The sequence below is a fragment of the Erpetoichthys calabaricus genome, chromosome 6 (assembly GCF_900747795.2).
Source record: "Erpetoichthys calabaricus chromosome 6, fErpCal1.3, whole genome shotgun sequence".
NCBI classification, from domain to species: Eukaryota; Metazoa; Chordata; class Cladistia; order Polypteriformes; family Polypteridae; genus Erpetoichthys; species Erpetoichthys calabaricus.
Window position 1 is genome coordinate 3,133,304 of NC_041399.2, and position 23,764 is coordinate 3,157,067.

Below are 23,764 nucleotides of genomic sequence, written 5' to 3' on the forward strand. Positions count from 1 at the left end.
GGGGAATTCTGGGAATGGGAAATGACATCATCCGTGGGTGGATCAGTGGTGATGTCATCAAGAAGCCAGCTCTTTTGGTGAACTGCAGGGCAACAAGAGGAGAGAGGATTACTTGAGAGTGCCAAACCCCTGGTCTGGTTGACAAATCTCAATATTTGAACCTGCAAACTGTCCCCCATGTGCACACGTGTGTGACAGCATTAATAAAAACACATCTTCTGCAATATAAGTGAAGGCCAGACCTTGTTCTTTCAGATACACATACAGTGCATCCAGAAAGTATTCCCAGCGCTTCATCACTTTTTCCACATTTTGTTATGTTACAGCCTTATTCCAAAATGGATTAAATTCATTTTTTTCCTCAGAATTCTACACACAACACCCCATAATGACAACGTGAAAAAAGTTTACTTGAGGTTTTTGCAAATTTATTAAAAATAAACAAACTGAGAAATCCCATGTACATAAGTATTCATAGCCTTTGCTCAATACTTTGTCGATGCCCCTTTGGCAGCAATTCCAGCCTCAAGTCTTGTTGAATATGATGCCACAAGCTTGGCACACCTATCCTTGGCCAGTTTCGCCCATTCCTCTTTGCAGCACCTCTCAAGCTCCATCAGGTTGGATGGGAAGCGTCGATGCACAGCCATTTTAAGATCTCTCCAGAGATGTTCAATCAGATTCAAGTCTGGGCTCTGGCTGGGCCACTCAAGGACATTCACAGAGTTGTCCTGAAGCCACTCCTTTGATATCTTGGCTGTGTGCTTAGGGTCGTTGTCCTGCTGAAAGATGAACCGTCACCCCAGTCTGAGGTGAAGAGCGCTCTGGAGCAGGTTTTCATCCAGGATGTCTCTGTACATTGCTGCAGTCATCTTTCCCTTTATCCTGACTAGTCTCCCAGTCCCACAGCATGATGCTGCCACCAACATGCTTCACTATTGGGATGGTATTGGCCTGGTGATGAGCGGTGCCTGGTTTCCTCCAAACGTGACGCCTGGCATTCATACCAAAGAGTTCAATCTTTGTCTCATCAGACCAGAGAATTTTCTTTCTCATGTTCTGAGAGTCCTTCAGGTGCCTTTTGTCAAACTCCAGGTGGGCTGCCATGTGCCTTTTACTAAGGAGTGGCTTCCGTCTGGCCACTCTACCATACAGGCCTGATTGATGGATTGCTGCAGAGATGGTTGTCCTTCTGGAAGGTTCTTCTCTCTCCACAGAGGACCTCTGGAACTCTGACAGAGTGACCATTGGGTTCTTGGTCACCTCCCTGACTAAGGCCCTTCTCCCCCGATCGCTCAGTTTAGATGGCTGGCCAGCTCTAGGAAGAGTCCTGGTGGTTTCGAACTTCTTCCACTTACGGATGATGGAGGCCACTGTGCTCATTGGGACCTTCAAAGCAGCAGAAATTTTTCTGTAACCTTCCCCAGATTTGTGCCTCGAGACAATCCTGTCTTGGAGGTCTACAGACAATTCCTTTGACTTCATGCTTGGTTTGTGCTCTGACATGAACTGTCAACGGTGGGACCTTCTATAGACAGGTGTGTGCCTTTCCAAATCAGGTCCAGTCAACTGAATTTACCACAGGTGGACTCCAATGAAGCTGCAGAAACATCTCAAGGGTGATCAGGGGAAACAGGAGGCACCTGAGCTCAATTTGGAGCTTCATGGCAAAGGCTGTGAATACTTATGGACATGGGATTTCTCAATGTTTTTTATTTTTAATAAATTTGCAAAAACCTCAAGTAAACTTTTTTCACGTTGTCATTATGGGGTGTTGTGTGTAGAATTCTGAGGAAAAAAATGAATTTAATCCATTTTGGAATAAGGCTGTAACATAACAAAATGTGGAAAAAGTGATGAAGCGCTGGGAATACTTTCCAGATGCACTGTAGATATATATATATATATATATTCATAGCATTCATAGTCTGAATCACCTGGTAGGTAACCACCCATACAATCAGATCGAGATTCAGACTACGAATGCTATGAATGTAATTACTCCGATCTCCAGGCTGTCAAATAAATGAACCAAGTGCTGTGGCGCAACGTAAAGGGGCTTTGCCTCTGACGCTGATGTCCGAGGTTCAATCCCTGCGAGGGGTGCAGTGAGTGTGTATGCCTGATGAGCCCAAATAAGGGCGAAACACGTGTTGCATACTTTTTGCATTATTTGATAGGAAACTATCCAATATATATATATATATATGTATAGTGACAGATGGCTGGAGTCTATGCCTGGCCGGGATGCCCCTTCACCACATCTGCCAGGGGGACAAGGATGGGAAGCCCAGTATCTCCCCCTGGATGCTAGATGGCAGCATCATTGGGTTGCAGCGGTGCCTTGGACTCCCCCAGGGCTTCATGGGAGTTGGAGTTCTGTGCAGCTCTGTGGTGTTCCGTGGGCGCCGCCAGGGGGTGCTGCAGCAGGAGCAGCTGGCCCCTTTTGGGCACTGGTTTTGCCTTACCCAGAAGTACAGCCGGATGTCAGCAATCAACCTCCTGGAGCACTTCTGGGTGTCTGATAAAAGGGGGCCAACAACCACCACTCAGCGGCCAGAGTCGGGAGGAGGAGGACGAAGCTTGCTGAGGAGGAGGAGTGGTGGAAGAGAAGAGAGAGGACGTTGTTTTTGTGTTTATTTGTGCTTGGGACTGGGTATTGCCTGTGGGGTTCATGGGGAAGATGTGCCCCACAGGTGAAGAAAAATAAAAGTTTATTTATTTTTATACGTGCCTCCGGGTCGGGCACAATATAGCGCCTTTTCTTACAATATATATGTATATAAACATATATAGTTTTCTTTTTTTTTATTAATCAGGGTTGGCGCTCCTTTTATTTTGTGCGCTTTTCTTCGCTCACATGACCACTTCATATATAAACACACAGGAGACACCCAACAGTGAACGCCGCTCCAGTTCTTAATTATGTCTGACGGCTGTTTTGTATTTGCAGGGAAGAACATGTTGTCACCGATCTTGGCCACTGTGTGCGGTCGAGAGCTCCCTGGACCAGTCCGATCTTCTGGGGACAGCATGTACATAGAATTTATCTCAGACGGCTCCGTCACCAGAGGAGGCTTCAATGCTTCGTACCACAAGAGTGAGTTCATTACATCTTCTTCCCGGAATCTGTCCATCCTCACCTTCATGGCGTCCCCATCTTCCCAAAAGCCAGTGGCTTACACAAATGCTTCTGTTCTCTTTTCATTGTGCTCAGGTTGTGGAGGGCTTTTCCACGCCAACCGAGGTGTCATCATGTCTCCAAATTATCCGCAGTCATATACCCCAAACCTGGTCTGCACATACCACGTGATGGTGACCAGTGGGTTTACGGTGGCTGTGCACTTTGATGCGCCATTCCAGGTCATCGGTTCTGGCAGCACGTGTACAAGTGGGGACTACATTGAGGTAAGAGTGGGCCCCCTAATGATAAGTGGGCTTGGTGAGACTCTGTTATCCTGTGGACGGCCATCACGCAATGAACTGCTAGGTGAAGCAATTCTCAAGATCCTGTCTGGGAGTTGGGGAAGCCTGAAATCCATGTTCTTGTGTCGTGATGAAGATCAGGGAGGCCATATTAGAGTCATGTAGACTGGAGGAAAGTAACAAGGGGTGACATGAGAAGGAACAAGTCATTTTGACACCTGGGTTTTGGTTTCAGCTCAGATTTACATGACATACTTTTTCTAAATTGACAAGGGCTTAACTGAGTATTTCTATGGCCTTGAATAGACCCCCATTACAGCCAGAATAACCACTGGACCACATCTGGGTGGCCTGTCTTATTCAGGGATACTGGGAGGTCACATTTCCAGTGAAAATCCACTGCAGCCTCAGCCCAGGCTGCCAGTTCAGGTGCCGATTGTGATAGCTGGGCAATGAAGAAATGCCAGTCTTTGACAAGGCTGCATCATGAAACAACCTCTTGGACCCAAGACATACATTGGGTACCCACCATTCACTACCAGCATCCAACCTGTGCTTGAGGCCATTTGTTACGGATGTTCTTTAACTAACCCAAAGCTTAACTCTCTGACGGGCATTTTGAGGTTTCCACCTGCATAAACCTCTCAACTGCGATCTGCTCACAGATATCTCACCATATAGCTGTCTTCTGTTTAAAGGAGGCACCCTGGGCTGAAACACCTCAGCTGACATCCTTCATGTCTCTGCATCGCCAGTCTGTAGGAAAGAATCTACAAGGCTCTTTGTTTCATTTTATAAGATGAATGAAAGGCATCTGTACCCTTCATTTCAGTTGAGAAATGGACCTGATGCTTCATCGCCACCCCTTGGCACCAACACTGGAAATGGGCGCTACTGTGGTTCAGCGCCACCTGCTACCATGCACACCTCTGACAACCAGCTGTTTATTCGGTTCCAGTCCGATTCGAGTGCCGAAGGAAACGGATTTAAACTGACGTATGAGGCTCTGAGTTACGGTGAGTCCGTTAGATAGATGTGAAAGGCACTATCTATCTATCTATCTATCTATCTATCTATCTATCTATCTATCTATCTATCTATCATTATATAGTGTCTCTATCTATCTATCTATCTATCTATCTATCTATCTATCTATCTATCTATCTATCTATCTATCTATTATATAGTGCCTTTCACTATCTATCTATCTATCTATCTATCTATCTATCTATCTATCTATCTATCTATCTATCTATCTATCTATCTATCTATCTATCATTATATAGTGTCTCTATCTATCTATCTATCTATCTATCTATCTATCTATCTATCTATCTATTATATAGTGCCTTTCACTATCTATCTATTTATCTATTATATAGTACCTTTCAGTCTATCTATCTATCTATCTATCTATCTATCTATCTATCTATCTATCTATCTATCTATCTATCTATCTATCTATCTATCTATCATTATATAGTGTCTCTATCTATCTATCTATCTATCTATCTATCTATCTATCTATCTATCTATCTATCTATCTATCTATCTATTATATAGTGCATTTCTATCTATCTATCTATCTATCTATCTATCTATCTATCTATCTATCTATCTATCTATCTATCTATCTATCTATCTATCTATCTATCTATTATATAGTGCATTTTTCTATCTATCTATCTATCTATCTATCTATCTATCTATCTATCTATCTATCTATCTATCTATCTATCTATCTATCTATCTATCTATCTATCATTATATAGTGTCTCTATCTATCTATCTATCTATCTATCTATCTATCTATCTATCTATCTATCTATCTATCTATCTATCTATCTATCTATCATATAGTGCCTTTCATATCTATCTATCTATCTATCTATCTATCTATCTATCTATCTATCTATCTATCTATCTATCTATCTATCTATCGTGCCTTTCACTATCTATCTATTTATCTATTATATAGTACCTTTCAGTCTATCTATCTATCTATCTATCTATCTATCTATCTATCTATCTATCTATCTATCTATCTATCTATCTATCTATCTATCTATCTATCTATCGTGCCTTTCACTATCTATCTATTTATCTATTATATAGTACCTTTCAGTCTATCTATCTATCTATCTATCTATCTATCTATCTATCTATCTATCTATCTATCTATCTATCTATCTATCTATCTATCTATCTATCTATCTATCTATCTATCATTATATAGTGTCTCTATCTATCTATCTATCTATCTATCTATCTATCTATCTATCTATCTATCTATCTATCTATCTATCTATCTATCTATCTATCTATCTATCTATCTATCATATAGTGCCTTTCATATCTATCTATCTATCTATCTATCTATCTATCTATCTATCTATCTATCTATCTATCTATCTATCTATCTATCTATCTATCTATCTATCTATTCAAAAAGTCTTCAGACCCCTTTCTTTTTTGCACACTTTGTGTTGTACTTCATATTAATTTGTTAAATTTGCCAGTTTTGCCCACTAATCTACACTCAATCGCCCCAATGACGAAGTGAAATCATGTTTTCTGAAAGGGTTGCAAATGTAAAATCAGAATAGAAATCTCTCCTTCATAGAAGTATGCAGACTCTTAATTCAGTACTTTGCCTTCCTGCTCGGTTATTCAATTTCGCCTGGACGGTCACAACTGGGAGCTCTGGGGGCTCCAAAGGTCTCCCATTTTCTATTGGCTGAGTCCTCTTAGAACTTGTAAGCTTCAGAGATGGTTTGCTCCCCTTGCCCTGATCTTTGCCTCAGCACACTTTGATCGCGGAGGTCCACTGAGAGTTCCTTGGACTTCATGTCTTGGTATTGTCCTGACAGGCCGTGTGAATTCCCAGGTGCCTTTTCTAGAGACTATAATGCTGTCAATAGGATTTAGTGCCAAATGCTGGCCACTCTTTGTATTCTACTGTAAGTGACCATATCACATATTTTATTGTCCTTTTTTTCTGAGCAATGAGAGATGTAAGTAAGTTACCTTTTAAAGCAGCGCGCCCCAACACAGCACTGGTCACCACTCATCTCCCACTTCGATTTCTAATTCCTCTGCCGTCCACACACAGCGTCAATGGTGTGAATTTTGCTGGTCACAAATTTCTTTCTTTGCAAAGCGTAACTCCCGGTGTCTCTGCAAGATCAGCGTCACCAGAATCGCAGGCTCAATGTGAGTAAATGTTAAACGTGATTTTAAAGAGTAAAGAAAGGAGAGACCTGATTAAGTAAGCCATCCGTGTTAACAGGACGTGAGTGCGACTCCAATTTAGTTCAGAAGGAGTGTTCAAAACGCACCGCCGGTGTTCAGACGCGTAAAGACGCAAAGCCAAATGAAGAATAACCGGGGGACTGGGAGCAGATTAGGGGAGCCTGCTGGGTCGGAGACTTTGAGCTTCTCTGTGTGATGAATTCTGAATGGTCTGACTAACTTGTGCCTTGACAGCTTGTGGAGGAAGGATTTACCTGGCTGACTCCGATCCCCCCGGATACGTCACGTCTCCCAACTACCCTGACAACTACCCTCAAAACATTGACTGTGTCTGGGTGGTGACCGTCCCCAATGGAGAGGCTGTCCAACTCGATTTCGAAGGTGACTTCTTCATTGAGCCTTCAAGCAGGTATGCTGAGCCTTTGAGTGACGGTCGGTGAACGGGCAGGCGGGTGGGATTGGTTAGCTTTATACTCAAAGTAGGTCGGTCACGAAGATGGAGCTCCATTCGGTGGGGCGTTCTGATCACAGAGTGACGCCTCCTTCAGAACTTTTAGGTGGTGCACCAGAAGGGGTGAAGTCAGCTCCTCTAACCGTGGAGGAAAAGGAAGAGGAGGACATGATTAGTGCCAACCAAGGTTATTATAGTTTTGCCTATTTATATTAGTTTTTATTTCTATATTTTTTCTGACCTTACTTGGAAATTCAGTTTAGTTTTAGTTTTCCTTCATTGTGTATTTTTAGTTTTAGTTTAGTTTTATTTCACTAAGACATTTCTATTTTATTTTTATATCAATTAGTTTCAGTTTTAGTAATTATGGCATGGAGCTCCTACGGAGTTAGTTTTGTGTCACAATCAGACCAAACTGTACACTTAACAGGTCGGAGTGGTGGCTCTGAGGTTTAGGGATATGCACTGCCAATCGGAAGATTGCCGTTCAAATCCTGTAAATGCCAAAAGGGACTCTGCTCTGTTGAGCAAGGCCCTTAACCTGCAATTGCTGAGCGCTTTGAGTAGTGAGAAAAGCGCTATTTAAATGCAAAGAATTATTATTATTAATAGATTTGGATACGAGTTTAGTGTTAGTGGAAGCTTACTACACTGCCTGGTTTACTATCTAGTGTTGTTTTTGTCTGATAAAAACAAGCATAATCAAAACTAGACACTGAATATGAACAATTTTACACAATTTTATCATTTTAAAAATATTTTCTCATGAAAATCACAGGGGCTTAGGAAGAACAGGGCTCTTAGACTTGAATGAGTGTGCAGACCCCACCTTGCTGTATTGAGGGAAACAAAGAACAACAAGCATGTCGTGTGAAGGTTAGGGGCTGTGAGTCTTGAGTAGCCCACCATAAAGGACAGTAAACCCATAATGAGCAGAGCAAGAGCAGGTAATAAGAATACGGACAGGCATAAAACAACAGAGACAGCGTCTGAGATTAAGAACAACATACACAACATTATCTAAACCTGTTTATCCAGAGTAGGATTGCAGGAAATCTGGAGCCTACCGCAGCAGGTTTGGATGCAAGGCAGGAAAAATCCCTTATATGCAATATGTATGATAAGGCTGATGTTAAGAACAAAAAGAATGTGATATTTCAACTATCTATTTTGATAGAGAAAGAAAAACATTGAAAAAAGGGAGACAAATGTTTTACAATATAATTCTGCTAATGGATTACTTTCACAATATCAGGTATTTTGAGTTGTGAATAAGAACTGAAAAAGATAAATTAATAAATATGGAATAAATACAAAAATGCCGATTCTAAATTGGCCCTAGTGTGTGCTTGGTGTGTGGGTGTGTTTGTGTGTGTCCTGCGGTGGGTTGGCACCCTGCCCAGGATTGGTTCCTGCCTTGTGCCCTGTGTTGGCTGGGATTTGCTCTAGCAGACCGCTGTGACCCTGTGTTCAGATTCAGCGGGTTGGAAAATGGATGGATGGATGGATAATTACAAAAACCCATTAGTATGTTTAGTTTTTCATCACTTGTCAGACTCTCTACCTTTGTTTGTATTGCTTTGTTGTTAAAGCAAAAGTGATTGGTCAGCAACAACACGCTGATCTTGTATGGTGACCATCAGTCTCTCGATCAGCGCTCTCCCCTCGATTTTCTCGTATACTCAGATATGGGGATGGACATTTGAGGAGTAAACCGCAAGACAATGATTATATTTTTATATTATGTACATTAAGGAACCATCAACAACAAATCAAATTAATAATATATTGAACCATTATTATAAAAGTAAAGTTGAACAAATCAGACTCTGCAGCTGTATAAATAAAAAAAAAAAAAATCGAATATGTGTTCAGGTAAAGTACCACTTCTGGGTGATGGATTTGGCCCAAAAGTTAATACAGATCTATAATTGTGGTGTAACAACCACATGCCGAATTTCATCCATCTATCTAGTCGTGTTTTTGAGTTATCATGTTTACACACACACACAGACACACGCGTACGCACGCACGCGCATGCGTACACACACAATTCCAAAGAACAATATTGTTGGACACTGGTTAGTCTATAATGTCAAGATTCACCAAAATATCTTGGTCGAATTTTTCATGATTACTATACTTCGTATATGAGAAATTAAAAATGATTTCTCCTGTGCGAAGTGGCAGGTGAATTACTGTCAACAAAACAGCAGACACCTGAGAAATAAACTGAAACGTTACCTCACTGGTGATTTTTCTGTCCATATGGTAAAGGTTTTGTTGACAAGCAGATTCTGATTTCAGCTGTTTGAATTACATCTTGATATACAACAAGCACAAAGAAAGGCGGCACGCAAATCGCTTTTTATTTCTCACGCTTTATGCACCCGCACTCAGCTCGCTCTGTCACCACAAATGCTGGTTGAACAGCTGCCCTCCGTCACCAGCCGCCGGTCACTGGATGAATACAGGTGCTGGTCATAAAATTAGAATATCATGACAAAGTTGATTTATTTCAGTAATTCCATTCAAAAAGTGAAACTTGTATATCAGATTCATTCATTACACACAGACTGATGTATTTCAAATGTTTATTTCTTTTAATGTTGATGATTATAACTGACAACTAATGAAAGTCCCAAATTCAGTATCTCGGAAAATCAGAATATCAATTAAGACCAATGCAAAAAAAGGATTTTTAGAAATGTTGGCCAACTGAAAGGTATGAACATGAAAAGTATGAGCATGTACAGCACTCCATATTTAATTGGGGCTCCTTTGGCCTGGATTACTGCAGCAATGCGGCGTGGCATGGAGTCGATCAGTCTGTGGCACTGCTCAGGTGTTATGAGAGCCCATGTTGCTCTGATAGTGGCCTTCAGCTCTTCTGAATTGTTGGGTCTGGCATATTGCATCTTCCTCTTCACAATACCCCATAGATTTTCTATGGGGTTACGGTCAGGCGAGTTTGCTGGCCAGTCAAGAACAGGGATACCATGGTCCTTAAACCAGGTACTGGTAGCTTTGGCACTGTGTGCAGGTGCCAGATCCTGTTGGAAAATGAAATCTGCATCTCCATAAAGTTCGTCAGCAGCAGGAAGCATGAAGTGCTCTAAAACTTCCTGGTAGACGGCTGCATTGACCTTGGACCTCAGAAAACACAATGGACCAACACCAGCAGATGACATGGCACCCCAAACCATCACTGACTGTGGAAACTTTACACTGGACCTCACGCAACGTGGATTCTGTGCCTCTCCTCTCTTCCTCCAGACTCTGGGACCTTGATTTCCAAAGGAAATGCAAAATTTACTTTCATCAGAGAACATAACTTTGGACCACTCGGCAGCAGTCCAAAGGCGAGACGCTTCTGACGCTGTCTCTTGTTCAAGAGTGGCTTGACACAAGGAATGTGACAGCTGAAACCCATGTCTTGCATACATCTGTGTGTGGTGGTTCTTGAAGCACTGACTCCAGCTGCAGTCCACTCTTTGTGAATCTCCCCCACATTTTTGAATGGGTTTTGTTTCCCAATCCTCTCCAGGGTGCGGTTATCCCTATTGCTTGTCCACTTTTTTCTAGCACATCTTGTCCTTCCCTTCGCCTCTCTATTAATGTGCTTGGACACAGAGCTCTGTGAACAGCCAGCCTCTTTAGCAATGACCTTTGTGTCTTGCCCTCCTTGTGCGAGGTGTCAGTGGTCGTCTTTTGGACAACTGTCAAGTCAGCAGTCTTCCCCATGATTGTGTAGCCTACAGAACTCGACTGAGAGACCATTTAAAGGCTTTTGAGTTAATTAGCTGATTAGAGTGTGGCACCAGGTGTCCTCAATATTGAACCTTTTCACAATATTCGAATTTTCCGAGATACTGAATTTGCGACTTTCATTAGTTGTCAGTTATAATCATCAACATTAAAAGAAATAAACATTTGAAATACATCAATCTGTGTGTAATGAATTAATCTAATATACAAGTTTCACTTTTTGAATGGAATTACTGAAATAAATCAACTTTGTCATGATATTCTCATTTTATGACCAGCACCTGTATATGTGGGCGGCTCGTGGTGGATGACTTTCTTTTTAAGAGTTAAAACTTACAAGGGTTAAAGACTAACAGCAAGAATATTCATTCAAAAACGAAAACTAAAAATATTTTAGTAAATTATTATTTTATTTCAGTTAGTCTTTCCAGCTACTTTAATAGTTTCGTTTAGTTTTAGTTTTCCATTTCGGTTTTGTTAATTATCTTTTTTTCAGTTTACAAAAATTTTTTTTAATAATTGTTTCAGTTTTGATTTTAGTTTACGTTAACTATAATAACTTTGGTGCCAACACCCCCCCCCCCCCCCATTCCTGGGTGGTGGGGGGGGGTGGTTACATATTGGAGGGTGGGGGGGTGACCCTTTGGGACGCATGCATGATAATAGTTATTCGAAAGCCTTCTTGGGCAGAATGGCCTACTCTCGTCAAAGTTGTTCAAATGATCTAGGGATGTAAACCATTGGGGGATGAACCTTAATTGCCTATCATGTTGAATCTTCTCCATCTTCTTCATGATATCTGGTTGAGTGGTCCACCATAAATATTAAAATAAAAATCGTTAAAGGTTATTATCAAGCCATCAATGTACAAGGTGGAGGAAGATCAAAAACCACCAATCAGTGACTCTTTGACCAATAGACAGGCAGCAAATTTTGGTAAGTAGGTGGGGACACATAGTAACCTTCATGCAAAGACCTTCTCTCTTCTGATGGACTTCCTTAAATACTGTAGTGATGTCATTACTGACATCTGGATTTGGCACTCGGTGCCACTGCTCTACTGCCAGGGTATGGAAAAGTCATGTAGGATAAAGGAGTGTTGGAACCATCAGACTGAAAGATCACACGGTCACCAGAGAGTCCACTATAGAAAACCCAGGAGTGGGTTGGCAGTCGGTGGGTTGACCGAGGTCTCTGGGATGGTGACTTTATTTTTGACTTTCTCTTTTGCAGTTTTTATCTCCTCCATTGTCCACTGGCCATAGTTTATCATTTAACTCATGGACAGGTATTGTTGGTCTTCATTAATGATTAATCAGTTTCCAACTTGTTCTCTGTGTGTTTTAACAAATCTGCATTCCTATGTGTGCCAGTTCTGTATTTAATAATTAATGCCATTTGTATGTGTATTTTAACTGAGAATTGCTCACAGCGCTCTGCATCTGTACCCAGGGAAAGGTGCTATATGAAAAAATAAGTTGGATTATATAGTAAGGTGTGTTAGAGGGACTGAGTTCATCTTCAGGGAGAACATGCCATGGACCCTCTGCCCCTTGTTGGTATTATGATGCCCATGAAAGCAGCTGCAGCAAATAGATTTTGGCCGACTGTAACCCGGGGTATTTGTGCTCTTGTGTCTTAGCTGTCTATATGATTACCTGGAACTTCGTGATGGAGCCACCTCTGACGCCACTTTGATCGCCAGGCTTTGTGGCCAAGAACGTCCAAGCACACATAAATCCACAGGGACCACCATGTACCTCCGATTCCGCACCGACAACAGTTTTGCACACAAGGGCTTCAAAGTCAAGTATTCAATCGGTAAGTCCATGTGTGGTCTCGTCTCCTCAGCAATGGGGGCCACTGCTGTTCTAGTCCATCTAACCCATCTCATGCCCATATAGAAAGTGAGGAAGATGAATGCCATCAAATATGAGTGTGGTGCCACTATGGTCTTTAAAAGACTCCATAAAGTGAAGTCTTTGACAGAGGAACATTTTTGGGTGCTGATCCCTGAGCAGCCTGGAGCTTCCCTTTAAAGGTTGGATCAACACGTTCTGTTAGGTTTCATTTTTGGTACATAATGTTGAATGCAAATTAAAAAGGAAAACATTGGCATGTCCATCAGGTCCACATGACTGGCATGTAGGCTCTCTTGGTGACCATACATAGTTGTATACCTATAGGCAGAGTAGGAGGGCAGTGGCACCAAGGCTTATGGGGCTGGGGATCCCATGGTGTCCTCATGGTTGTTATTTCACAATGCCGTTATTCCCTGTGTGTTATTGTAGGTGTGCAGGAGCCCCAGTGACATTTCTTGACACCCATCTGCTGAAGTCCTCGATGTTAGTGTGTCGGCATTGTTCATAGTTTTATCATCATGTTCTTCTTCACTACAACCTCCAGCATGTCCAGAGGCCTTCCCATAGCTCAAGTTGCCTTCCTAATTAGCTTGTTGATTTGGTGGGCCTCCCTTGAGGTGATGTTACCAATCCAGCCCACCACTCTGACAATCCCAGAGCTGTAGGACATCCAAAAATTGTCAATACCTACATCAGTGGAACGTAGTCTCCTAAGAATAAAGAATCGGCTCTGTCCTTCCTTCTCTAGTTCCTCTGTGTTAATACACAAGAACAGCCTGTCCTTGATATGGACCCCCAACTATGTGTAGAAGTGGACCACCTCTACATCCACTCCCCGAATAGTGACCAGGCGTACAACAGCTCCTTGGCTTTGCTGATGTCGAGTCACAGGCAATTCCCAGCATTCTCTCCCTGACTCCTATCCTTTGGTTCATCATCCTGTCAATACAAACCAATTAGTGAAGAATCGTCTGAGAATTTCTACTCGTGACGTGACCTGATGGTCGGCTTGTAGTCTGAGGTGGTCAAAGGTCAACAGAAAAGGTGACAGGCCTGTTCCTTTTGGTGCTCCACTTAGGCCTTGATCCTCACAGACAGATAGTCCAATATCAAGGACCCCCAAGGCTGATCCACCTGCCCATAACAGGGATGTGCTGGATGGTACTGAAGGCACTGAAGGAATCAAAAATCATCAAATCGTCATTGTCACAGGACTTCCAATTTTGTCCAGATAGAGATTTGTGTCTTCACTTCTGCTCTTTGTCCAGTAGGCAGACTGCAGCGGGTCCCATAGTGGTCTTTCACAAGTGGACTCTTATACTCGAGGACCAGCCTCTGATGATGTGGGACATAAGGGCGGCTGGTCTGTAGTCATTATGGGTAGCCTGAAGTATCTCATTGATTGTATTTTCATTTTATTTCACACGAGGTGGGGTTAGGGTTAGGGTGACCGGTGTGGCTTCAGCTGCTCTGTAACACCCTCTGGCTCCTTCACAACCTCTTAATGTTGACCATCTGCTCATGGCATTTGATGCCCATAATGCCACTGCACACACCTGACTGACACTGTGAAACGTCACGGGAAAGTTGGATGCCATCCTCATTAGGGTTGACAGGCATGCATTGCTGACCTCCTCTTCTTCCTGTTGCCCTACAGCGACTTGTGGAGGAAGATATTTTGGACAGAGTGGTGTGCTGCACAGCCCTGGATTTCCAGATGCCAATTACCCTGACAATTCTGAGTGCGAGTGGTACCTTCAGGGACCCACCGGTCACTATCTGACCATCAGCTTCACGTCATTCCACCTGCAGGATTCAGAGGACTGCACCTCAGACTATGTGGAAATCAGGGAGTACAATGCCAGCGGTAAGTGATGGGAGGGTTTTGGGGTGACGCTACCCTAAAGCATAAATAGAGGCTTGTATCCCCTCACTCAGATTCTTTATTATGCAGACCCCACACACACCGCAGGTCCTCACCTTAGCAGTCATTGCACTTAGCTGTCTGGGTAGGAGGCTCGGCCTGCACCCCCTTGGACTACTTTGACTCTTCCCAGGGTTGACCGCCGCTCTACTTCCCCTTCTAAATCTCAAGACGTCAGGCAGCAAGACAGAGCAACACGGCCAGCACAATTTTTTATTCATTAATCAATGATTTGACATTCTTAATATGTCTGAAGCAAAGCAAAAAGGAGTGGGAATCACAACCTGGGGGCTTAGCGGCTCTCCCTGACGGCGCACATTGGGTGTCTTGGTTCTCAGGTGGAACTTGAGCTTCCGCTGCATGCAGCTCACGGCGTGGATACCACAGGAGTGGAGGAGCAGTGGGATTGTACCCTGTCAGAAAGATGAGACAAAGAGCCAAACAAAGGTTTGGGGCAGCCGCCCGTATAATTGAACCCGGCGTGTTCTGTACAATTGTGTGCAGATTGGAGTCCAGAACAGAACTGACTGGTGAGGTTGAGATGGAGGGTTTTGAAAGTGAGGTCATCGTGGCCGGAAACCGGAAGTGATGTCATCGGGGCTCGTGGCCGGAAGTGGCATCATCAGGACAGGAAGTGACGTCATGGGGGCCAGGCCGGAATTTCCCGTAACTGGTCTGCAGTGGAAAGAGAGTGCACTTCGCTACCCCCTGGTCTGCCGTGGAATTGCCTTCCTTTGAGCCCCTTCAGCTGCCTCCCATTTGCACGTGGGGGACAACCCATTTATATGAAGCTCCATGCTCCTTCTTCTCATTTGGGAGCCTCTTGAACCCGACACCGTCGATTAGTCATGACCAGGATGAGCCATACAAATGAGAAAGGGAGAAATGAGAAACCAAGACATGAAGCAAGGGGAAGGTGCAAAAGTGATCAGGGCAAGTCCAAAACAAGTGATCAAAAATTGAAGTGCATAGAAACATTCAATAAATGAATAATCCAATAAAAATGGGGGCTAAAATCAAAGAAAATCTTCTATAAGACGAGGTTAAAATCCACTGGCAGGAACAATCTTTTCTAAAAGCCCGCTGCCTTCTTAACACTGGTGGCTCTTCTTCTTATCCCGTACGGGCCTTGCAGCAGAGGAGCCGCCATACCGACGGGTGCTGCTGACCTTGCACAGGTCCGGTTGCCTGCCGTCCCATGGCTACATCACCAGACTGTGACTTGGGTGCCTAACAGCCATGGCACTCTCCTGCCAAGCCTCCTCAACCCCCAGTCTTCCATGGTGGGCCGCACAAACTCCCGGTCACTCTCACTCGTTGTAACTGCTCATCTGGAGCAACCACTTCTGACTGCCCCCCGAGTGTCGGCCACACGCTCCTTCCCAGATGCCAGCCTTCTCTCCCGTGAGTCTGCTCTGTTTTCCTCGCTCACCCGCTCCCGCACCAGTTCCTTCCGCCTCCTGCCTTCTTCTCTCATTAACCTTCGTTCTTCAATCCCCTATTTTTTTTTTCCTTGCACTCGCGCTTCCCCTTTTAAAATGCAGATGTGGCACAGCTGGGCAGTCAGCAGCTCCCGGCGTCAATTAGGGTCACAGACGATCCTACACCTGTACACTTGGTGTAAAGCCATCCGCTCCCGCATTGCGCCAGGGAACCACTCTCGCCACGTGGCCACACCCCCTCCTGCCAAGACGAGAGTGCGGCGATTATTTATTTAAAAGGATACCGATCGGCCGCATACCTCACTTTACCACAGAGGGCGAGATTCAGGATTCTGGAAACTATAGAGGGATAAAGCTGATGCCACGTACAGTGAACATTTAAAGAGAGAGGGCTTAGGGAAGAGACCACCACAGAGGTGGAGCAGTACCAGGGAGAGGAAGAACTGATGCCATGTTTGCACTGAGACAGCTGATAGAGAAACATCAAGAAATACAGAGAGGTTTACACGCTGCGTTTATTGATTTGGGGAAGACTTAAGATAGAGGGGGGCACATCAAGGGGTCTGGAGGTGCATGAGAGAGGAAGGAGGACCAGAGAAGTGTGTGAAGGGGTGAAGAAGCAGTGTTGGGGTAACAGACAAGACCCCAGTTCAAGGAAGTCTGCACCAGGGGTCTTCTTGCAAGTCCTTACCTCTTTTTTCTGGTGATTGATGTGTGGACTCATGGGATATAAGGCCAATTCCCCCCGGTGGAGGCTTTGTGCTGATGACATTGTGTTGTGGAGCTCCAGAAAAGAGGAATGGAGGGAAAGCTGAAAGAATGGAGAAGAGCTTTGGAAGTTAGAGGGGTGAAGATGAAGAGGAAGAAGAAGAAGGCAGAATATGTGAGGTGTAACAATGATCAGGATACTGAAGTTAACTGAAAAGAGTGCAGAAATTTAAATTTCGAGGATCGGTGGCAACCCAAGATGGAGAATGAGATGCTGAGATAACCCACAGAGGTGCAGCGTGTCGATGAAACAATCAGAAGAAGGTGTCAGCAGCATTGTGTGATTGAAGAGTTAAGAGGAGGTTGGGAGCACCCGCTGATTACAGCACATTGCTGCACTCACCACACAATGAACCACTGTGGGAAACAGCTCGGACACAGACAGGTAGACATGACGGTTTCACCACACACACGTTTATTTACAATATTTACAAGTTTGACGTGCACAATACTCTGTGCCGCAGCACCAATCACCCCTTCAGTCCTGGCCACACAACACAATGCCTTCTCAGTCTCTGGTCCGCCTCCACTCCTCTCCAGCGAGCTTCGTCTACTTCCACCCAACTCTTGCCATTAAATGGAGGGATGCGGCCCCTTTTGTACACCCCCGGATGGACTCCAGGTGCTTCCTGAGGATCCTCCGTTGACACACCCCTGTGTGTCCCCAATCCTCTTCCCCCCAGCACTTCCAGGTGTGGCGGAAGTGCTGAGGTCCAGGGCTCCCAAGGCATCGGGGCGCCCCCTGGCGGTGACCACAACCATGGGTGACCCGTGGCCCCCAAAGCAACCAGGGCGATCGCCCCCTCGTGTTCTGGAGGAGGCACAAGCCCTCCTTCGGTCCTCCTGGGCATCGAGGCCGGGCATGAACCCCAGCCGGGTGCCACACCACCCAGACCCGAATGCAGCAGGTGACGCCTCAGCTCCACACTGGGACAGCGTGTGTTTTTTTTATGGTGGCTGGAGTGCCAAACCTGCCAACAACCCCTGAACTTTCTCTGTAAGTTGGAGGACCTGCTCGCAAAGCTGGATGCAGATTAACCTCCTACCCAGGACAGAGCAATTTCAGGTTAAGGGTCTTGGTCAATGGCCCAACAGAGTAGAGTCACTTCTGGAGTGTTATTGGATTCGAATTGGCGGCCTTCCGATTACTGGCGCAGATCCCTCACCTCAGAGCCCCCACGCTGCCTGAAGAATTAAAATGAAGGTTAAAGTTGAGGCTTTGAAGACCAGCAGTGGTGTATGGAGCTGAGACACAAGCAGTAAAGGGGCCACAGGAGAAGTTGGATATGAGAACATTAGGATGTGTGGAGTTACAAAAAAGGACAAAATAAGAAATGAGATAATCAGAGGAACAACAAAAGTAGGAAAGGACAGGGAAGTAGGGTGAAGTGGTCTGGGCATGTGGTGAGGAGAAACATGGGAAATGTGGGCAAAAAAGTGATGGACATGAGGAAGAGGAAGCGAGAGAGGCCAAAGCAGAGGTGGATGGATAAAATCAAAGAAGACCTGATGGAAAAGAGCCTGAGTGGCTAGGAGGCCTGGAGAGGGTCAATCAGGCACATCGACTTCAACTAGAAGTGGGACAGGATGAAGAAGTAGAAGACCATCAGTACATCTTCACACAAAGTACATGCACTAAAATGTCTAATTACTTGTGTTGCTTGCATGTTTACCAGTGTCTGGCAGCTCTGAGAGCTGTGCCCTGAGTGCAGAATATCCTGAAATGGCCATTTTAATCAACCTTCTGATTTCCAGCCTGAAGCGGCAAAAGAAACAAAACGCAATCTTTTGCAAAAATGTCCTCTTTGTGAATGGTTATCAATGGTGGCTACAACAAAAATACAAAACAAAGTGAAAAACAAAGCACTTCTCATCTTATACAGCGCCTTCCCTTTCCCATCATACTTGTTTAATTCATTCCACTTTTTTTATTTCCTCTTCAAGCAACACTCAGTACCCCAGAATGACAAAGTGAAATCAGGATTTGGGGATTTTTTTGGAAATCTCTCTTTTATATAAAAAAATCCTGCGACCAGACTTTTTTGAATGATATTTTCAAGTCCCACGAGATGAGACTTTGGCCATGAAATTTGTTCAAGTCCCACCCTCCTCTCAAGCCACACCCTATCACCTCTCATTGGTGTGAATGCTTTTGTCAGACAAGCAGTTCCTGCTCTCTCAGCTCTTATAAATTTTAACATTTTCCTCACTTTAAGTCCCCAATTAAAGAGGACTTATTATGTCCAAATCTTATTGAAGAATTTCATCCTGAAGGGTTATCAACAGAAGAAATGAGTACACGGGCAATCCTAGCACCGAGAAACGATGAAGTCAAACAAATTAACACCAAAATTGTTGATAGGTTACATGGCAAATTGATTAAATGCGGATCAATATACTCTACTGAAACATTTGGTGGTGATGGTGCAGAAGATGAAAACATCAACTTACAATATCATGAAGAATATCTACAACCGTTAACACCGTCTGGTCTTCCACCGGCCAAATTACTGCTGAAAGAAGGATGTATCCAAGAAAGGTAATGTAGTCCATCTTCACTAATGACATGAGACACCAAAGGAGATCTTGATATGCCATTCGTATTGAAACATTTGCAGTTTCCCGTTAGAAAAGCTTTTTCAAAGACAATTAACAAATCACAGGGACAAGCATTTGAAAAAGTCATTTTATTTAATAGAGAGAAAGAAACGAAATTCACTCATGGGCAATTATACGTTGCATTGTCACGATTAAAGTCCAAACACAGAATCAAAATTCAATGCGATATTAAGAAAAGTTCATTCAAAAAATTGTATTTACTGAAGTTTTACAGTAAAAGTGTTAGTTTAAAAAGTATTTGTGTGTTAATTTCAAAGCCAAATAGAACAAAATCGTGTTACGCAATGAATACCTCTAACGCAACATGAAATATAATTTACTTTCAATTTATTATGTTTTACTATTTTTTTACTATGGTTAACTACTCACTGTAATGTAAAATAGTTCTATTGTGCATATGTAATAATTCCATTGAAAATAACAATCTGTTTAAATTGGACATCCGTGTCACCATACGCGAGTGGCAAAACCGCAAAGAGGCTATCTGTGTAGCGCCCGCCCAGGGGTTGGCGAGCGAAGTGAGCAGTTCTTTAAAAATAAGAAAACAGAGAGGATGCTCTGCAGTAATAATGTAAGATTAATCCAATAATCCGGTGAGGCTCCTACTTTATGTGCCTCACCTCTCTCTGTTGTAGGTGGAGGTCTCCAGCCTTTAGAATGACATCAAGGCACTTGTTTTAAGAAAAAGAATAATACAATGTATTGATAAACACAAGGAGTATAGAAATATTATACAGTATAATAACTGTGTTTACATATAGGACTGGCCGCAGACAGACAAACATATCATACAGAGAGGCTGGCTGCTTACTGGTCTTTACCTTGGCACAGATCAATAGTTTTACGATGCCAAGTCTTGATGGATGGCGTGTGGTTTTGTGTGGACTTGTTGCTTTACTACTAGTCTGTGGAAGGCAGTGTATTGTTCTGCTTTGCTGTCTTCTGGGTTAATGCTTGACCAAACTTCTCATTTAAGCCAGGCCCACCACAGGGTGAATCCCAAACACACTGGGAACTCTGGTGGAAAAGAGGATGACAGCAAAATTAGATGGTGTCACAAAAAATGTCCTCCATCCCCCCCAGGAGGTGCTGTCTAGGAGCTCTTTTAGCCACAGGCTCATTCTACCGTGGTGTGTTAAGGAGCACCTCTGGGGGTCTTTTCTGCTCGCTGCCATCAGGCAATTCAATGCTTCCTCCCAGCACTCCAGGCTACATGCTGATACTCTTTAAGTTAATTTTCCAGTTTGCTGTATTCTCACAACTTTGATTTGACTTTTTTGTGTCTACGAGACCCTGAATTGCAACCGACAGTCATCCCTGGGGTTCAGTTGGTCGACTGCTTGAACTGACAGTGGTGACCCATTGTGAGACACTCCACAAACTTAGACAACTGTCCCATTGAGTACAAATTGTGAATCACAAGTCAGTTTAACAAACTATGACTTATTTATGTTGTGACCACTAAGGGGCGCCACCGAGCACCAGGCACAGTTCCACAAAACACCATTCTGGATTAAAACAAAGATGTTTGTTACACAATAATATCTTCCTAGGCGTTAAACTCAGTCCAACACTGCATCATAACATAGAAGCAACGTCCCCATCTCCTTTTACTCCTCCTTGTTGAGTGTTGCCTTCTGCCTCTCGATTCTGACTCCCTGGATGTGGGCTGTGGCAGGACTGTCAGGCCACATGGAAGTTTCATGAACCAGGGAGGTTCTCTCTCCACAGTGTTCACTAGCTGGCACTACACCTCCCAGGCAACCCTGCAGGTGTCCCAAGCTGGAACTAAGCCAGAAGAATACTGCCACCTCCTGCACTGAAGGATGAACTGCACTAGACCAGCGTACATCTCCCAGTCCATCCATTATCATTTATGTCTGATCTGGGACAAGACTCAAAACCCCATCCCAGTCAGGCTGCACCTCCATTTGTGTTGAACTTTCACTATGGCCTCCATCCCAGGTGGGATACCCATCCAATCTACTATGACATTCACCATGCATTTGTTTATATGTGGGTGTGAAACAGGGAGACAAGTCTTCCATATCTTTCAAATGCCTTGGGATGAAGATCCGTATAGGAGGGCACTTTATAAAAAATCAGGCGATCCAACCTTACCACTGATGAGCTGTGTAACTTTAAATGAGGCACCTGCCAATGCTCAACGTGTAGGAAACACCCAACAAAGTGCTTTTGGATAACATCAATGGTAGAAAGGCGCTATATGATTGAATTGTTTCTGTTTCCCTTGGCCCTCACAGCTGTGTCATTTGTCTTCATAAATTTAGGACGGCTACTAGCGAAGCCCTGCGGGGCCAGCATCCCGTCTCCAGTGGACACCGCGGACAGCTTTGCCTACGTGAAGTTTCTGAGCGACGCGTCTCAGAACGCAGCCGGATTCAGCCTGAGGTTTGATGCCAGTGTTGAAGGTGAGCCGAGTTGTTTTCCTTTGATGTTTCATCTCCTTCAGTGGTCTTGTTTCAGAATGCAGGAATACTTTGTGAAACCGGATGGAGGGCCCATTTGGGATATGTGGCCAGTGCCATCATAAATACGCAGGTGGTGTGTTAAGTAGGAGAAAAAGAAAGAGCAAGGTCATCTATATAGATATAGATATAGATATATTAAGGGGCAACAGTGACCCCTAGCGTCCACAATATTGTGGATGCTAGGGGTCACTGTTGCCCCTTAAACCCACCAGACAGACAGACCAGATAAAAGCACCAAGAAGATCTTTTTAATTATTTTCTTCTATAAACAGTGCCCTCCAAGCACCACAGCCACAATAAACAGGCAAGTAATACAATAATCACAATAACTACAATACCACACTCTTTTGTTTCCTCCACACCTCCCAGTAAGCTTCATCCATCATCCACCCGACTCTGGCTCGCTCACTGAGTGTACGACGGTCCTTTTCATATTGGCCAACCCGGAAGTTCTTCTGGGGTTCCGCTCACGTGACCTGCCAGCACTTCTGAGTTGGACAAGAACCTTGTCTCCATTGTCCTTCTATAATGCCCCCTGGTGGCACCCACAGCACCCAACAGGGCAGAGATACTGAACTCCAAGTCCCAAGGTGCCCTGCGGCACCGCTGTAGTCCAGGGAAGCTGCCATCTAGCGTCTCGGGGGAGGCAGTGCCTTGAAGAAGATGCCATTCCCCCCACCACCCCATCCTTCCATAATTGGGTGTTCCGGCCGTCCCTTACTATATATATATATATATTTATATATATATATACACATCAAATTCAGTTACAACAAACTCCATTTTAACAAATTCCTTGTTCTAACAATTTTTTGGCCTTGGCCAATTTCCTACAGATCCAGTGTTAACAAAAAAAACCTCATTCCAGAGAAGTCCATTTTATCTGCAAAACTAATTACAACAAAGTTATTTTTCATTAAAAAAAAGCAACAAAGCATACGTATTTCTTCAGGCCTTGTCCCAAAAATCACAATTCAGGATCTCTCCTGAACGGCCGAGCTCAGGAAGGGTCACCGCAGACCGGAGACGTCGTGAGTGGACCTTGAGGGTGAGATAACTGTCAATCAAATGCGACTTCAGCCGTTCTTGTGGAGCTCTGGTGGTCCCGCTGCAGCCAGCTCATCCACCAGATCGAGAATTCATTTTTGTTTGTCCCATCAGCGAAAGTGCAGACTGCTGAGCTTCCCTCGTGTTTCTGCTACTCGACCAGTTTTCATAAACTTGCTGAGATTTTACAATGTAAACACCTGCATACCGTAATCTTTCACAAAAAAAAATATTGCATTTCAATGCGTTTTTGAATTTTGTACTTTATAAATGTTATGCACCCAATGTTTCTTAGTTTTGAATGTGACCTTTGCTTCCTCAAACTTCAAAAGAGATATGCCGGAGCCCCAACTCAGTCGTTTCCGTTTTGACCAAACAAAATACACACTCTGTGGTGCAAAATAAAACAAAATGGCTTCCAAAATCCAAATCTGCATTCACGCTCAGTCACCAGGTTGGAGTTCTGTCCTGTGGTGTGCTCTTATCACAGAGTGACGCCTCCTTCCAGTGACCTCGGGATTTATAGCCTGGAGGACTGGAAGTGGTGGAGTCAAATGCCCTCACTGAACGTCTTGTCGGTACTGTGGAGGGAACAGGACGGGACATGGATAGCGCCAGCTCCCCCTCTCGAGCCGTGATGGTAGTGCATGCCCCAGATGAGCCCAGAGAGTTATTCGATGACACGTGTGTGTGACAATCTTTTTATGTCAAAT

General features: G+C 43.9%; 1 protein-coding gene across 1 annotated transcript in view; it reads left to right on the forward strand.

The window, feature by feature from the left end:
* The window catches only part of cubn (cubilin (intrinsic factor-cobalamin receptor)), a 291,472-nt gene that overhangs the window by 196,360 nt on the left and 71,348 nt on the right, over nucleotides 1-23,764 (forward strand). The window contains exons 41-47 of the mRNA XM_051929225.1: nucleotides 2,954-3,100; nucleotides 3,218-3,408; nucleotides 4,259-4,442; nucleotides 6,913-7,087; nucleotides 12,540-12,718; nucleotides 14,417-14,626; nucleotides 21,804-21,944. Coding sequence (XP_051785185.1) covers nucleotides 2,954-3,100; nucleotides 3,218-3,408; nucleotides 4,259-4,442; nucleotides 6,913-7,087; nucleotides 12,540-12,718; nucleotides 14,417-14,626; nucleotides 21,804-21,944 — 1,227 coding nt within the window. The remainder of the gene's footprint in view (nucleotides 1-2,953; nucleotides 3,101-3,217; nucleotides 3,409-4,258; nucleotides 4,443-6,912; nucleotides 7,088-12,539; nucleotides 12,719-14,416; nucleotides 14,627-21,803; nucleotides 21,945-23,764) is intronic.